Here is a 19,229-nt window from a genome sequence, read left to right as displayed (position 1 = left end):
TTACACTACAGCCCCACTATATAACTTTACCAAGCTCACTTGAAGGTTACGAGTCCATAACTTCCAAATCTTTATTATGACGTCATTACTATAGTGACATCATAATTGTCACGTTGGCGATAATGAAAGATGGCTGTTGAAAAGGCTGTTCTGTCTCTGACGATAATAATTTGTTCATTCATCGTCGGAGAAAATTCCTGGATATAGTCTTTAAAAATCGTTGTCAAATGTAAATATAAGCATTGAACTACTTGCATTCAATGCTTAAATGTCCACCATCTTGGAAAAGACAGAAATCCTGAAGAACATGAAGATTGATAAACATACACACAGCAATTTATTATTGTTAAATGTGTCAGAAAAAAAATGATTTTACCACACAATACCATATAACTGCCACAAATAAAATTTCATGTTGACAGGCATACAAATTGGGACTATTTGTATCTACAGAAGTACCATGATGTTTTTATTTGTGTTTGACAGCCACCGGTTGTATGTATTGTTAGACTGAGGGTGTAACCAGTCTTATCAATTTGTCTTCAGTACGAATCACACAACAATCTGGTATATGTGCCTTAGTATTTAATGTACAGTTAATTAAGGCACCTTTAGTTTTCCAGTGTTAACTTCATTCAAATTGCACAGTTATGTAAAAACACTGAATTAAATTGCACAGTTATGTAAAATTACTGAATTGTATCATTCCAAAAATAAAGAACATTATGAGACAATTTTTTTTTTTTTTTTTTTGTTAAATACTTTTTTCTCTACATACACACATTGTTTGCTAGAAAGGGACTTATCATAACATGTCACATGTAATGGAATATAGGTTCAAAATTTGTAAACAGAAAATAGCTATCTGGCTAGGTAATAGCAGGATACATATGTTGTCATGGTAACAATAACAATGGATGAATGATCTGAAAGCAGAATCAATATCACTCTTAAGAACAATATATGTCTGAAGTCAGAATCTTATTTCCCTCAGAAATTGTCACAAAATGACAGCAACACAAAATGTCAAACTGAATCAGGGCCTCAAAATATGTCTAATTTATTCAATTACAATAATGAGTGGAAAGAAATTCAATCCTTTTGTAGGTTGCTGATGTGAAATAGCATCTAGTGTAATGGCTTCTTCATTGGAAAACAAATATTTGATACTAGATAACACTTAATCATTCATTTTTGAAAATCCATGGCAATGTTTGTGCAGCAAAGAATGCCCTTTCTGTACACAAATGTGACTTTTAACAGAAATTGTCTTCAAACTACTTGCCTGATTACCAGTTTAAATTTTTGATAAGATTCTTTGAGGAGTGATGTTGCTATAGGACAGTTATACCTGTTGATGATGAAGGTATATCGATCAAATAATGGCTGCAGCACACACTAAATGGCCACTACTGTCATTCAGAGGTACTGACATTTGGTAGAGATACATAACTGCTATACTAGCTATCTTACTATTGATTCAGACTCCACCAAAGTCTTCAATACAAGTACATTCCATTTTCTTGCCAAAACTATTCATCTATGCATTATAAACATCTATCTATTCAAGAAGACAAATAATGGAATAGCGCTTCCATAAACTGTAAATGACATACTATCATTTGGGATTTATTTTTACGTTCATCATCAACTCCATTTACAAATTCAATTATCTATGAATATTTTACTCATGCCTAAAATCAATAGGTATCTGCTATTTCCAATTCATTATACGAGCACAAGAGAATAAAGCTTTAGCTCTATTTAATGGCCACAGTGCATAATGAAAGTCAGGCAAAATATATCATATAAATATATTAAATTTTTTATGAGTTTAGTGTTGTATAAGACATCCTTAGATATTGAATTTTATTCCAGTTGCAATCATTGCAGTATGAATGCTATATATGATTCAGGTGATGATACTTTTAATGTGATGAAAAGGGAACAAGTCTTTCTAATGAATGAACTGTAAAATGTTACAACCCAGAAAAAGAATGCCAACACTATGCAGAGAACTTGCTATTATGATATAATGGTGTATATACATAAACAAAATCTGCTAAGAGATCCCAAGGTATGACATCGATTCAGCAGGGGAAAGGGTACATTAATTTTAACCTTTACCAATGACCACAAAAATGTGATCAAGTGTAGATCTTCAAAAAATCATGCCATTAGTTCAGAATGAGAGAGCACAATGTGACAGGAGAGCAATTAATTGACAACTGTCCCCGACTGTCCCTGACTGTCCCTGACTGTCCCTGACTGTCCCCGACTGTCCCTGACTGTCCCTGACTGTCCCCGACTGTCCCCGACTGCCCTCGACTGTCCCCGACTGTCCCTGACTGTCCCTGATTGTCAGGTGTCCCTGACTGTCCCTGACTGTCCCCAACTGTCCCTGACTGTCCCTGACTGTCCCTGACTGTCCCTGACTGTCCCTGACTGTCCCTGACTGTCCCCAACTGGCCCTGTAACAGGTCACACACACTAGTTGGTAATGACTGTCCCTGACTGTCCCTGTTACAGGTCACACACACACACTAGTTGGTGACTGTCCCTGACTGGCCCTGACTGTCCCTGACTGTCCCTGACTGTCCCCGACTGTCCCTGACTGTCCCCGACTGTCCCTGACTTGCCCTGACTGTCCCCGACTGTCCCTGACTTGCCCTGTCTGGCCCTGTAACAGGTCACACACACTAGTTGGTGACTGTCCCTGACTGGCCCTGTTACAGGTCACACACACTAGTTGGTGACTGTCCCTGACTGTCCCTGTTACATGTCACACATACACACACTAGTTGGTGACTGGCCCTGTCTGGCCCTGTAACAGGTCATACACACTAGTTGGTGACTGTCCCTGACTGGCCCTGTTACAGGTCACACATACACACACTAGTTGGTGACTGTCCCTGACTGTCCCTGTTACAGGTCACACACACTAGTTGGTGACTGTCCCTGACTGTCCCTGTTACAGGTCACACACACACACACTAGTTGGTGACTGTCCCTGACTGGCCCTATTACAGGTCACACACACACTAGTTGGTGACTGTCCCTGACTGGCCCTATTACAGGTCACACATACACACTAGTTGGTGATGTCCCTAACTGGCCCTAATATTACAGGTCACACACACACACTAGTTGGTGATGTCCCTAACTGGCCCTATTACAGGTCACACACACTAGTTGGTGATGTCCCTGACTGGCCCTGTTACAGGTCACACACACACTAGTTGTGACTGTCCCTGACTGGCCCTGTTACAGGTCATACACACACACTACTTGGTGACTGTCCCTGACTGGCCCTATTACATGTCACACATACACACACTAGTTGGTGATGTCCCTGACTGGCCCTGTTACAGGTCACACACACACACTAGTTGGTGACTGTCCCTGACTGGCCCTATTACATGTCACACATACACACACTAGTTGGTGATGTCCCTGACTGGCCCTGTTACAGGTCACACACATACACTAGTTGGTGACTGTCCCTGACTGGCCCTGTTACAGGTCACACACACACTAGTTGGTATTGACTGTCCCTGACTGGCCCTGTTACAGGTCACACACACACTAGTTGGTGACTGTCCCTGACTGGCCCTATTACAGGTCACACACACTAGTTGGTGACTGGCCCTATTACATGTCACACATACACACACTAGTTGGTGATGTCCCTGACTGGCCCTGTTACAGGTCACACACACACTAGTTGTGACTGTCCCTGACTGGCCCTGTTACAGGTCATACACACACACTAGTTGGTGACTGTCCCTGACTGGCCCTATTACAGGTCACACACACACAAGTTGGTGACTGTCCCTGACTGGCTAAGTTACAGGTCACACACACACTAGTTGTGACTGTCCCTGACTGGCCCTAGTACAGGTCACACACACTAGTTGGTGACTGGCCCTATTACAGGTCACACACACACACACACTAGTTGGTGACTGTCCCTGACTGGCCCTATTTCAGGTCACACACACACACACTAGTTGGTGACTGTCCCTGACTGGCCCTATTTCAGGTCACACACACACTAGTTGGTGACTGTCCCTGACTGGCTAAGTTACAGGTCACACACACACACTAGTTGGTGACTGGCCCTGACTGGCTAAGTTACAGGTCACACACACACACTAGTTGGTGCTCCTGATAGAATAGCAGCTGTATGTTATAGGTCACACTCACACTAGATGATGACATTAACCCTACATGACCATGGAGCCTTATTACATTTCAGCCTCCAGGCTTCCATGACACAAAGGTCAGCCACAGGTTAACCTTCAGATATATATAATTAGGAAATGCTGTATCAATATATATATATACAGATTTAAACTTTCCAGTGCTTTGGAATATGAACTGTTTAGAGTATCTGTACCTCCAGGCTATGGTGATATACATCATCAAATATTGTTATCAGATCTTCAAACTTCATACAAGGATACTACCACCCTGTGACCTGCCTGTTGTTTCGACATCTGCCACCAGACAAATACCAATAATTTCAACAAGTGATCACCATAACACAAATCAACAAAACACAAGGAAATTATCAAGTTTGCATGATTCAAACTTAACTAGAACACTGACACGTCAGAAAGGGCCCCGCTATGTGTCTGACCCTTCAGGGTAAATGTAATAATTATTGTCAGTGTTTTTCCTGCCTATATAACTGGGTGCGCCAAACGACCCCATTCTCAATGCGTTTAAGCCTGATTTTTTCCCCAAAACAACTCGAAAATTCCCAATAATTTCAACCAATCAGAAACCTCCATTTGTTACCATGGCAACAGACGGTTTCATAAGTGGTACCATTGTGTTTGGCTTCCCTAAAAACCACTATGTACCAATTTTCACCGAAATCGAACAATATAGAAATTTCAACCAATCAGAAACCTCCATTTGTTACCATGGCAACAGACGGTTTTGTAAGTGGTACCAATTTTCACCGAAATCCTTCAACTCTTGTCAATAATTTGGCACAAAAGAAAAAAACGGACAGACGGACAGACAGACAGACAACCTGATTACTATAGGGCACCACATCTTCGATGCGGGGCCCTAATAAACCAGGTTATTTATTAAACAAAATTACAGTTAACCTGGTTATTGCTACAAATTAAAATCAATCAGGTTATAAGATTAACCAGGTTATAAGTACAAACTTCAATGGGAAATTTATATAATTAACCAGGTTATTAATACAAACTACAATATGTTATATAATATTATATTCAACTTAGGTTATTAGTATAGGAGCAGTTGATGGTGATATCACGTCGGAAAACTAAGTAAGCACAAACATTTCATGTTATTAGATGATTTGTGCTGAATAAAGCCTTTTGAATAATGATAGGATTACATTCCTTTTCTAAAAAAAAAAGTAAATGACAATTTTAGACCTTTTAAATCTTTCAAACGAATTTAAATTGTTGAAGCAATCAAAGTTTCCAATTGAGAACAAGATCCTTCATTGATAAGAAAATGTCAAAATTGTTTTGACTGCTAAAATCCAAAAGGGTCGATTACCTGGCATTTTGAAGCCGACCCAGGATGACCTTGACCGTTGACCTTTGAACTTGTGACCTTGAACTATGAGTTTGATCATTCTGTCAGTTAACTCTTGGTTTATTTCTTGACAACTTTGCATAATCGAATAGTGAACAGTTAAAAACAACAAAGATCCAGTATTTTCATGTTGATGTTAAAATCCAATAAGGCCGCCTAACAGCCATTTTGAATCCGATTTGCATGAAATACTACACATCTGATCTAGGATGCATGAGGAATCATCAGTTCCAATTTGATACAAATCCTTCATCTCCTTCAATCATTTTTGTGCAGAAGAAAAAAAACGGACAGACGGACGGACAGACAGACGGACGGACAGACGGACAGAAGGACAGACGGACGGACGGACGGACGGACGGAATTAAGAACCTTCAATGTATTGCAGCTATTTATCGGCTGCACTTCACATCTTTATCACCATCACTATGTATCTTTATCACCGTCACTATGTATCTGTATCACCGTATACTATGTATCTTTATCACCTTCACTATGTATCTTTATCACCTTCACTATGTATCTTTATCACCTTCACCATGTATCTTTATCACCTTCACCATGTATCTTTATCACCTTCACTATGTAACTTTATCACCGTAACTATGTATCTTTATCACCTTTACTATGTATCTTTATCACCGTCACTATGTATCTTTATCACTGTAAACTATGTATCTTTATCACCGTCACTATGTATCTTTATCATCGTCACTATGTATCTGTATCACCGTCACTATGCATCTTTATCACCGTCACTATGCATCTTTATCACCGTCACTATGTATCCGTATCACCGTCACTATGTATCTTTATCACCGTAAACTATGTATCTGTATCACTGTCACTATGTATCTTTATCACCTTCACTATGTATCTTTATCACCGTCACTATGTATCTTTATCACCTTCACTATGTATCTTTATCACCGTCACTATGTATCTTTATCACCTTCACTATGTATCTTTATCACCTTCACTATGTATCTTTATCACCTTCACTATGTATCTTTATCACTGTATACTATGTATCTTTATCACTGTAACTATACATCTTTATCACCGTAAACTATGTATCTTTATCACCGTAAACTATGTATCTTTATCACCGTCACTATGTATCTGTATCACCGTCACTATGTATCTTTATCACCTTCACTATGTATCTTTATCACCTTCACCATGTATCTTTATCACCTTCACTATGTATCTTTATCACTGTAACTATGCATCTTTATCACCTTCACTATGTATCTTTATCACCGTAACTATGTATCTGTATCACCATCACTATGTATCTTTATCACCATCACTATGTATCTTTATCACCGTCACTATGTATCTTTATCACCATCACTATGTATCTTTATCACCTTCACTATGTATCTTTATCACCGTCACTATGTATCTGTATCACCATCACTATGTATCTTTATCACCGTCACTATGTATCTTTATCACCGTAACTATGTATCTTTATCACTGTATACTATGTATCTTTATCACCTTCACTATGTATCTTTATCACCGTAACTATGCATCTTTATCACCTTAACTTTATATTCTTATGTAGAAACTACATACCTCTTCAACTCCTATAGCTTCAGTACTTTGAGCAGAAGTCTTTTGGCCAGTTTCTAATGAGGTGTCGTTTTCGACAGATATTCCAACTTCTTTCTGTTGACAAACATCTTCAGTAACAATAACTTCTTCGGATTCATTTGTGGCAGGTGTTACCTTTTCTTTACTTTCTAAAGGTTTTCTGCTAATATCGTCCTCCTCCGATGCCTTTTCCACCTTCCCAGTTCCCTGCCCCAGAGACCTATCTAATGACCTAGAGCCAGTATCATCACCATCCCTATCCACATCCTGTTTGGTGGCTGATGTTGTTTTCACTACATTTGTATTTGTTTGTGGAGGCTGAACACTTTGTGTACTTTGTGTGTTTCCTGTCTGTTGCACCACACTGTATGTTCCTGTCTGGTCCTGAAGCTCACCGTCCTTTTCTCCTCCAGACAGACTAAACTTTCGCAGTTTATTTCCCATTGTAAAATCTTACTACACACACAGAAATGTTTTGAAGAAATTTGAAAATATATATCCAAAGCACTATGAATTCAAGACAATATCCCGAACTCTGACACTTGGGTATACAGCTGATACATTTACAATCCAGGGCGTCCAAGGTAGGGAAGGACTCCTACAGTGATCATTCTCCAATAAATCCCTCTATAATTGTTACAATGTGATGGACTTAAATGCTCAACTAATTGACTTATAAAAGCAACATAAGCTTTAACCTCTCCCAGAGTTCGATGTTGCTGCAGCTTAACACTGTCACTGATCCATGCAGTCAATACACATAACACATATGTATGCAATGGAGCTGGTCTTACACCAACAGCAACAGTTCAGTTGTCAAATCAAACAACTCCTTCTTTTATCAATATTTTTGATGTATATTACACATGGAGAGGACACCCAGTCACCAGGATTGTAGACGGAAAATGTTGTTTACATCAGATACGGACACAGTATTTTCATTGATCACAACTTTCCATTACATACCATGTTCATCTTTCTCAACATCAAATCTACAAAAAATCTATCACGCTAAAATTCCAAGAAAATGTTTATATCCATAAATGGACAGAGTTTTCAGTGTAAATGGACACAGCTAACAGCCTAAAATCTCCTCTGTAACATTTCACAGATGTGTGAAATGAAATATCAATTATTACAGGAACAGCTGTGAAAGTACCAACAATGATACATCAGTTATATGTCAACACTGCCAGTACTAGGTAATCACAATAATCCCAACTTATGTACAGCCATGGAAACTGTGTTAAAACCACACAGCATGAATATATATGTGTATACACGCTTGCATGCTTTGCTGAGCTATGCTGACGAGATTTGCTGATTTAATTTCCCAGACATTGTCCTTGTACATCGATGTCACATCCTACTGGGCGATCGTAAATCAAAGTTCCCCTACCAAACCCCACCTCCCTACACATAGCTTCTGTTTATATTCTGTGATGGTCTATTTTTATGCCTATGGCTAGACTGTCCACACATAATATGGGAATCTGCACTGGGGAGATATTAATTGGTAGGGAGATGATTACACTACCTTTACACAGATGTCCAGTACATAATTAGTCTATATGTCATGGTAAAAATTCCAGTACTCTCCAGTTCTCAATGGACATGACTGGCCACTCAATGGACCACTAATAAACAGACAAAAGGCCAGCTAACATCTGCAATCAGTGATTTCTCATTACACCTGGTTTGGTGTTCAGTAGTTCATTACTGCATCGATATCCACTGACCAGGTAGTTAGTCCTTTATCGTGAGAACATCCTTTCAGAGTATAGATGACTCAAGTTTTAACTCTGTCAGCTATTTTATAAAGGTACTGCATTTATAAAATGCTAATCCATAAATGATAGATATTAAGATGTTGTATCTATTCCGTTTGCTCTTGGAATTTGGACAATGCTATGTTCTGTTATTCTATTGTTAGTTAAAGTGACTATATTTCACAGCCAACACTCAAAATGAGATCACCTCCAAGACAACACTATCAATTCTTAATCTCCTCCTAAGCAATACACTCAATTCTTACTCTCCTCCAAGGCAATACACTCTCAATTCTTACTCTCCTCCAAGGCAATACACTAAATTCTTATCCTCCTCCGCAATACACTCAATTCTTACTCTCCTCCAAGGCAATACACTCAATTCTTACTCTCCTCCAAGGCAATACACTCAATTCTTATCCTCCTCCAAGGCAATACACTAATTTTTTAATCTCCTCCAAGGCAATACACTCAATTCTTACTCTCCTCCAAGGCAATACACTATCAATTCTTACTCTCCTCCAAGGCAATACACTCAATTCTTATCCTCCTCCAAGGCAATACACTCTCAATTTTTACTCTCCTTCAAGGTAATACACTCAATTCTTACTCTCCTCCAAGGCAATACACTCAATTCTTACTCTCCTCCTAAGCAATACACTCTCAATTCTTACTCTCCTCCTTCAAGGCTAAATACACTCAATTCTTACTCTCCTTCCAAGGTCATACACTCAATTCTTACTCTCCTCCTAAGGCCATACACTTAATTTCCGTTATCTCTCCTCCTAAGGCTAATCCACTCAATTCTTACTCTCACTCCAAGGCAATACACTCAATTCTTACTCTCCTCAAGGCTAATACACTTCAAGTTCATTACTCTCCTCCAAGGCAATACACTCAATTCTTACTCTCCTTTCCAAGGCTAATACACTCAATTCTTACTCTCCTCCTCAGCAATACACTCACTTCTTACTCTCCTCCTAAGGCAATACACTATCAGTTCATACTCTCCTCAAGGCAATACACTCAATTCTTACTCTCTTTCAAGGCAATACACTCAATTCTTACTCTCCTCCTAAGCAATACACTCTCAATTCTTACTCTCCTCCAAGGCAATACACTAAATTCTTACTCTCCTTCAAGGTAATACACTCAATTCTTACTCTCCTCCAAGGCAATACACTCAATTCTTACTCTCCTCCAAGGCAATACACTCAATTCTTACTCTCCTCCAAGGCAATACACTCAATTCTTACTCTCCTCCAAGGCAATACACTATCAATTCTTACTCTCCTCCAAGGCAATACACTATCAATTCTTACTCTCCTCCAAGGCAATACACTCAATTCTTACTCTCCTCCAAGGCAATACACTATCAATTCTTACTCTCCTCCAAGGCAATACACTCAATTCTTACTCTCCTCCAAGGCAATACACTCAATTCTTACTCTCCTCCAAGGCAATACACTCAATTCTTACTCTCCTCCAAGGCAATACACTATCAATTCTTACTCTCCTCCAAGGCAATACACTATCAATTCTTACTCTCCTTCAAGGCAATACACTATCAATTCTTACTCTCCTCCAAGGCAATACACTATCAATTCTTACTCTCCTCCAAGGCAATACACTCAATTCTTACTCTCCTCCAAGGCAATACACTATCAATTCTTACTCTCCTCCAAGGCAATACACTATCAATTCTTACTCTCCTCCAAGGCAATACACTCAATTCTTATCCTCCTCCAAGGCAATACACTATCAATTCTTACTCTCCTCCAAGGCAATACACTATCAATTCTTACTCTCCTCCAAGGCAATACACTATCAATTCTTACTCTCCAAGGCAATACACTATCAATTCTTACTCTCCTCCAAGGCAATACACTATCAATTCTTACTCTCCTCCAAGGCAATACACTATCAATTCTTACTCTCCTCCAAGGCAATACACTATCAATTCTTACTCTCCTCCAAGGCAATACACTATCAATTCTTACTCTCCTCCAAGGCAATACACTATCAATTCTTACTCTCCAAGGCAATACACTATCAATTCTTACTCTCCTCCAAGGCAATACACTATCAATTCTTACTCTCCTCCAAGGCAATACACTATCAATTCTTACTCTCCAAGGCAATACACTATCAATTCTTACTCTCCTCCAAGGCAATACACTATCAATTCTTACTCTCCTCCAAGGCAATACACTATCAATTCTTACTCTCCTCCAAGGCAATACACTATCAATTCTTACTCTCCTCCAAGGCAATACACTATCAATTCTTACTCTCCTCCAAGGCAATACACTATCAATTCTTACTCTCCTCCAAGGCAATACACTATCAATTCTTACTCTCCTCCAAGGCAATACACTATCAATTCTTACTCTCCTCCAAGGCAATACACTATCAATTCTTACTCTCCTCCAAGGCAATACACTATCAATTCTTACTCTCCTCCAAGGCAATACACTATCAATTCTTACTCTCCTCCAAGGCAATACACTATCAATTCTTACTCTCCTCCAAGGCAATACACTATCAATTCTTACTCTCCTCCAAGGCAATACACTATCAATTCTTACTCTCCTCCAAGGCAATACACTATCAATTCTTACTCTCCTCCAAGGCAATACACTATCAATTCTTACTCTCCCAAGGCAATACACTATCAATTCTTACCCTCCAAGGCAATACACTATCAATTCTTACTCTCCTCCAAGGCAATACACTATCAATTCTTACTCTCCTCCAAGGCAATACACTATCAATTCTTACTCTCCTCCAAGGCAATACACTATCAATTCTTACTCTCCTCCAAGGCAATACACTATCAATTCTTACTCTCCTCCAAGGCAATACACTCAATTCTTACTCTCCTCCAAGGCAATACACTATCAATTCTTACTCTCCTCCAAGGCAATACACTATCAATTCTTACTCTCCTCCAAGGCAATACACTATCAATTCTTACTCTCCAAGGCAATACACTATCAATTCTTACTCTCCTCCAAGGCAATACACTATCAATTCTTACTCTCCTCCAAGGCAATACACTATCAATTCTTACTCTCCAAGGCAATACACTATCAATTCTTACTCTCCTCCAAGGCAATACACTATCAATTCTTACTCTCCTCCAAGGCAATACACTATCAATTCTTACTCTCCAAGGCAAAACACTCAATTCTTACTCTCCTCCAAGGCAATACACTATCAATTCTTACTCTCCAAGGCAATACACTATCAATTCTTACTCTCCTCCAAGGCAATACACTATCAATTCTTACTCTCCTCCAAGGCAATACACTATCAATTCTTACTCTCCTCCAAGGCAATACACTATCAATTCTTACTCTCCTCCAAGGCAATACACTATCAATTCTTACTCTCCTCCAAGGCAATACACTATCAATTCTTACTCTCCAAGGCAATACACTATCAATTCTTACTCTCCTCCAAGGCAATACACTATCAATTCTTACTCTCCTCCAAGGCAATACACTATCAATTCTTACTCTCCTCCAAGGCAATACACTATCAATTCTTACTCTCCTCCAAGGCAATACACTATCAATTCTTACTCTCCTCCAAGGCAATACACTATCAATTCTTACTCTCCTCCAAGGCAATACACTATCAATTCTTACTCTCCTCCAAGGCAATACACTATCAATTCTTACTCTCCTCCAAGGCAATACACTATCAATTCTTACTCTCCTCCAAGGCAATACACTATCAATTCTTACTCTCCTCCAAGGCAATACACTATCAATTCTTACTCTCCTCCAAGGCAATACACTATCAATTCTTACTCTCCTCCAAGGCAATACACTATCAATTCTTACTCTCCTCCAAGGCAAAACACTATCAATTCTTACTCTCCTCCAAGGCAATACACTATCAATTCTTACTCTCCTCCAAGGCAATACACTATCAATTCTTACTCTCCTCCAAGGCAATACACTATCAATTCTTACTCCTCCAAGGCAAAACACTCAATTCTTACTCTCCTCCAAGGCAATACACTATCAATTCTTACTCTCCTCCAAGGCAATACACTATCAATTCTTACTCTCCTCCAAGGCAATACACTATCAATTCTTACTCTCCAAGGCAAACACCTCAATTCTTACTCTCCTCCAAGGCAATACACTATCAATTCTTACTCTCCAAGGCAATACACTATCAATTCTTACTCTCCTCCAAGGCAATACACTATCAATTCTTACTCTCCTCCAAGGCAATACACTATCAATTCTTACTCTCCAAGGCAATACACTATCAATTCTTACTCTCCTCCAAGGCAATACACTATCAATTCTTACTCTCCAAGGCAAAACACTCAATTCTTACTCTCCTCCAAGGCAATACACTATCAATTCTTACTCTCCAAGGCAATACACTATCAATTCTTACTCTCCTCCAAGGCAATACACTATCAATTCTTACTCTCCCAAGGCAAAACACTATCAATTCTTACTCTCCTCCAAGGCAATACACTATCAATTCTTACTCTCCTCCAAGGCAATACACTATCAATTCTTACTCTCCTCCAAGGCAATACACTATCAATTCTTACTCTCCTCCAAGGCAATACACTATCAATTCTTACTCTCCAAGGCAATACACTATCAATTCTTACTCTCCTCCAAGGCAATACACTATCAATTCTTACTCTCCAAGGCAAAACACTCAATTCTTACTCTCCTCCAAGGCAATACACTATCAATTCTTACTCTCCTCCAAGGCAATACACTATCAATTCTTACTCTCCTCCAAGGCAATACACTATCAATTCTTACTCTCCTCCAAGGCAATACACTATCAATTCTTACTCTCCAAGGCAATACACTATCAATTCTTACTCTCCTCCAAGGCAATGCACTATCAATTCTTACTCTCCTCCAAGGCAATACACTATCAATTCTTACTCTCCTCCAAGGCAAATACAACTCAATTCTTACTCTCCTCCAAGGCAATACACTCTCAATTCTTACTCTCCTCCAAGGCAATACACTCAATTCTTACTCTCCTCCAAGGCAATACACTCAATTCTTACCTCCTCCAAGGCAATACACTATCAATTCTTACTCTCCTCCAAGGCAATACACTATCAATTCTTACTCTCCTCCAAGGCAATACACTATCAATTCTTACTCCTCCAAGGCAATACACTATCAATTCTTACTCTCCTCCAAGGCAATACACTATCAATTCTTACTCTCCTCCAAGGCAATACACTATCAATTCTTACTCTCCAAGGCAATACACTATCAATTCTTACTCTCCTCCAAGGCAATACACTATCAATTCTTACTCTCCTCCACGGCAATACACTATCAATTCTTACTCTCTCCAAGGCAATACACTATCAATTCTTACTCTCCTCCAAGGCAATACACTATCAATTCTTACTCTCCAAGGCAATACACTATCAATTCTTACTCTCCTCCAAGGCAAAACACTATCAATTCTTACTCTCCTCCAAGGCAATACACTATCAATTCTTACTCTCCTCCAAGGCAATACACTCTCAATTCTTACTCTCCTCCAAGGCAATACACTAAATTCTTATCCTCCTCCAAGGCAATATACTCAATTCTTACTCTCTTTCAAGGCAATACACACTCAATTCTTACTCTCCTCCAAAAGCAATACACTCAATTCTTACTCTCCTCCAAGGCAATACACTATCAATTCTTACTCTCCTTCAAGGCAATACACTCAATTCTTTACTCTCCTCCAAGGCAATACACTATCAATTCTTACTCTCCAAGGCAATACACTATCAATTCTTACTCTCCTCCAAGGCAATACACTATCAATTCTTACTCTCCTCCAAGGCAATACACTATCAATTCTACTCTCCAAGGCAATACACTATCAATTCTTACTCTCCAAGGCAATACACTATCAATTCTTACTCTCCTCCAAGGCAATACACTATCAATTCTTACTCTCCTCCAAGGCAATACACTATCAATTCTTACTCCTCCAAGGCAAAACACTATCAATTCTTACTCTCCTCCAAGGCAATACACTATCAATTCTTACTCTCCTCCAAGGCAATACACTAAATTCTTACTCCTCCAAGGCAATACACTATCAATTCTTACTCTCCTCCAAGGCAATACACTATCAATTCTTACTCTCCTCCAAGGCAATACACTATCAATTCTTACTCTCCTCCAAGGCAATACACTATCAATTCTTACTCTCCTCCAAGGCAATACACTATCAATTCTTACTCTCCTCCAAGGCAATACACTATCAATTCTTACTCTCTCCAAGGCAATACACTATCAATTCTTACTCTCCTCCAAGGCAATACACTATCAATTCTTACTCTCCTCCAAGGCAATACACTATCAATTCTTACTCTCCTCCAAGGCAATACACTATCAATTCTTACTCTCCTCCAAGGCAATACACTATCAATTCTTACTCTCCAAGGCAATACACTATCAATTCTTACTCTCCTCCAAGGCAATACACTATCAATTCTTACTCTCCTCCAAGGCAATACACTATCAATTCTTACTCTCCAAGGCAAAACACTCAATTCTTACTCTCCTCCAAGGCAATACACTATCAATTCTTACTCTCCAAGGCAATACACTATCAATTCTTACTCTCCTCCAAGGCAATACACTATCAATTCTTACTCTCCTCCAAGGCAATACACTATCAATTCTTACTCTCCTCCAAGGCAATACACTATCAATTCTTACTCTCCAAGGCAAAACACTCAATTCTTACTCTCCTCCAAGGCAAAACACTCAATTCTTACTCTCCAAGGCAAAACACTATCAATTCTTACTCTCCTCCAAGGCAATACACTCAATTCTTACTCTCCTCCAAGGCAAAACACTATCAATTCTTACTCTCCTCCAAGGCAATACACTCAATTCTTACTCTCCTCCAAGGCAAAACACTCAATTCTTACTCTCCAAGGCAAAACACTATCAATTCTTACTCTCCTCCAAGGCAATACACTCAATTCTTACTCTCCTCCAAGGCAATACACTATCAATTCTTACTCTCCTCCAAGGCAATACACTATCAATTCTTACTCTCCTCCAAGGCAATACACTATCAATTCTTACTCTCCTCCAAGGCAATACACTATCAATTCTTACTCTCCTCCAAGGCAATACACTATCAATTCTTACTCTCCTCCAAGGCAATACACTATCAATTCTTACTCTCCTCCAAGGCAATACACTATCAATTCTTACTCTCCTCCAAGGCAATACACTCAATTCTTACTCTCCTCCAAGGCAATACACTCAATTCTTACTCTCCTCCAAGGCAATACACTATCAATTCTTACTCTCCTCCAAGGCAATACACATATCATATCTATGGTTAATGAGACAGCTTCATCCAGACAAAAACAAAATCTATTTTGATTAACAGTGAATGACCTGACTCATATCAAAATAAGTAGAAAATAAGTAGGTCAAATCTTCCAGATACTATTCTTATGTGTAAATCTTGACAAACATAATGGATTATAGTGACCATTGTCGTAGACTATATATATAACATATAGGAAACACTTCATATATTGATATTTTCCCCAAATGAAGTTGGGGAAGAGGAAGCATGTTGTTTTTCCTTTATTTTTCATTCTTTTTTTCATTCTTATTTTCATTCTTAATACTAGTTTCTTCCACCATGGAGGTTTCTGGCACTTTTCTCAAAAAACTATCTTGAAATGAAATCTTACATTTTAAAAGGTAACAAATAACATCGAAAGTCTACAAAGCACAGACAATGTCAAACACAAAGTCTAGAAATGACAGACAACACAAAGTTTACAGATGACAGATGAGGCAAAATCTATAAAGATACACATTGCAAAGTCTACAAAAGACACATGCTAATAATAATATAAGCTGATACACGGTTATCAAATTACATTCTGCATAACCGTTTATAACAGTTCATTAAACAAATAGTATTGGTACAAAATCAGTAATGGCACATGTACACTTCCCAGTAAATCAATCAGACAAACCACTTTCCCAGTAAACCACACCTTTGTTATAGATTCCCCAGATGATTTTGTTGTATCACTATCAAAGTAATCATCTAAAATGTTACAAATTACAAAGCAGCCTAGAGATCTTGCATAATTAATGAAACAGCAACATGTCCTAATCCAACAGGGTACATATAATCTTTTATTATTCACAGCATGTTAGTTTGTACATCAACCCTACAGGGTATGTATTCACAGCCTGTCTATTTGTACCTTAACCCTACAGGGTATGTATATTTGTACATCAACCCTACAGGGTATGTATATTTGTACATCAACCCTACAGGGTATGTATATTTGTACATCAACCCTACAGGGTATGTATATTTGTACATCAACCCTACAGGGTATGTATATTTGTACATCAACCCTACAGGGTATGTATATTTGTACATCAACCCCACAGGGTATGTATATTTGTACATCAACCCTACAGGGTATGTATTCACAGCCTGTTTATTTGAACCTTAACCCTACAGGGTATGTACATTTGTACATCAACCCTACAGGGTATGTTTATTTGTACATCAACCCTACAGGGTATGTATATTTGTACATCAACCCCACAGGGTATGTATATTTGTACATCAACCCTACAGGGTATGTATATTTGTACATCAACCCTAAAGGGTATGTATATTTGTACATCAACCCTACAGGGTATGTATATTTGTACATCAACCCTACAGGGTATGTTTATTTGTACATCAACCCCACAGGGTATGTATATTTGTACATGTACATCAACCCTACAGGGTATGTATATTTGTACCTTAACCCTACAGGGTATGTATATTTGTACCTTAACCCTACAGGGTATGTATATTTGTACATCAACCCTACAGGGTATGTATATTTGTACATCAACCCTACAGGGTATGTATATTTGTACATCAACCCTAAAGGGTATGTATATTTGTACATCAACCCTACTGGGTATGTATATTTGTACATCAACCCTACAGGGTATGTATATTTGTACATCAACCCTAGGCTACAGGGTATGTATTCACAGCCTGTCTATTTGTACATCAACCTTAAAGTGTACTTTTTCACAGCCCCTCTAGATCTATTTGCATAGCCTGTCGATTTGTACATCCACCCTGTCAGTACAGGGTATGCATTCACAGCATGGCAGTTTGAACATCAACCCTACAGGGTATGTTTGGTTTGGTTTGGTTTATTTTGTTTAACGTCCTATTAACAGCTAAGGTCATTTAAGGACGGCCTCCGTGCGTGCGATATGCATGCGTGTGGTGAGTGCGTATGTGTGTCTTTGGAGGCTGCGGTATGTTCGTGGTCTCCTTGTGATAGGCCGGAACTTTTGCCGATTTATAGTGCTACCTCACTGAAGCATACTGCCGAAGACACCCAGCAGCACACCCCACCCGGTCACATTATACTGACAATGGGCGAACCAGTCATCCTACTCCAAATATGCTGAGCGCTAAGCTCGAGTAGCAACTACCATTTTTGATGACTCTGGTATGTCTCGGCCAGGGGACAGAACCCAAAGCCTTCCTCACAGGGGCGAACGCTCATCTTAAGGCCAAAAGTGAGGCATTGTCAAGGGAGACATTAGGAAGAAGAAAGTTGTTAAGAAAAAGAAAAGATAAGATCCCAAATTTAGTTGCCTCTTACGATCATGCAATGGGGGCAGCAGGTACAATTCTTACGCCCTACCTGCAGGGCAGTACAGGGTATGTACTTAATTACAGCCAACAGGTTTGAACATCAACCCTACAGGTAACATGGTTTATACAAAAATTATAATGGCTGTGCCTTAATTATCAAACCAATATGTCTGTATCCATCAGTTAAAGATTGTTAACCTTTTTATAATATGCATGCTCCAGTTGGGTCAGTTTTAATATATATATAGACAGAACTGAAGTGATTTAGGAACAGATTATAAACTATATATAGTTATATAAAAGTTTAAGCAAAATGAAATCAGCAGGGCAAGTTACTTAGGCTCTCATCACAAACAAAGAATCAGCATGAAGCATGCTTCCAATAAAAGACAAAAATAGATCACAAACAACCCTTAACGAGACTGGTATTTTGGACTTAAGACAAAACTGTTAAATTACACTGTATTCATGTTTTGCCATAAGAAAACGCTGACATCAAGTAGTAAAATATACCCAAACAAAACAGTGGACTTAAGACTTATTCCTCAGTGCAGGTTAACTACAGTAGCATCAGACTTATCA

At 38.9% G+C, this 19,229-nt stretch overlaps 1 protein-coding gene across 3 annotated transcripts in view; it reads right to left on the bottom strand.

The window, feature by feature from the left end:
• The window catches only part of LOC117324348 (cAMP-dependent protein kinase regulatory subunit), a 120,296-nt gene that overhangs the window by 60,928 nt on the left and 40,139 nt on the right, over positions 1-19,229 (bottom strand). The window contains exon 1 of one of the 3 annotated variants that reach the window (XM_033880159.1): positions 7,174-8,538. The exons of the other annotated variants lie outside the window; for them this stretch is intronic. Within the exon in view, the coding sequence (XP_033736050.1) occupies positions 7,174-7,635 (462 nt within the window). The 5' untranslated portion in view covers positions 7,636-8,538. Of the gene's footprint in view, positions 1-7,173; positions 8,539-19,229 lie in introns of those variants that run through there. 3 annotated transcript variants of the gene reach the window in all.

The sequence above is a fragment of the Pecten maximus genome, chromosome 1 (genome assembly GCF_902652985.1).
Source record: "Pecten maximus chromosome 1, xPecMax1.1, whole genome shotgun sequence".
Taxonomy (NCBI): domain Eukaryota; kingdom Metazoa; phylum Mollusca; class Bivalvia; order Pectinida; family Pectinidae; genus Pecten; species Pecten maximus.
The sequence above is the reverse complement of the archived record's forward strand: the minus strand, read 5'-3'. Positions and strand labels throughout refer to the sequence as shown.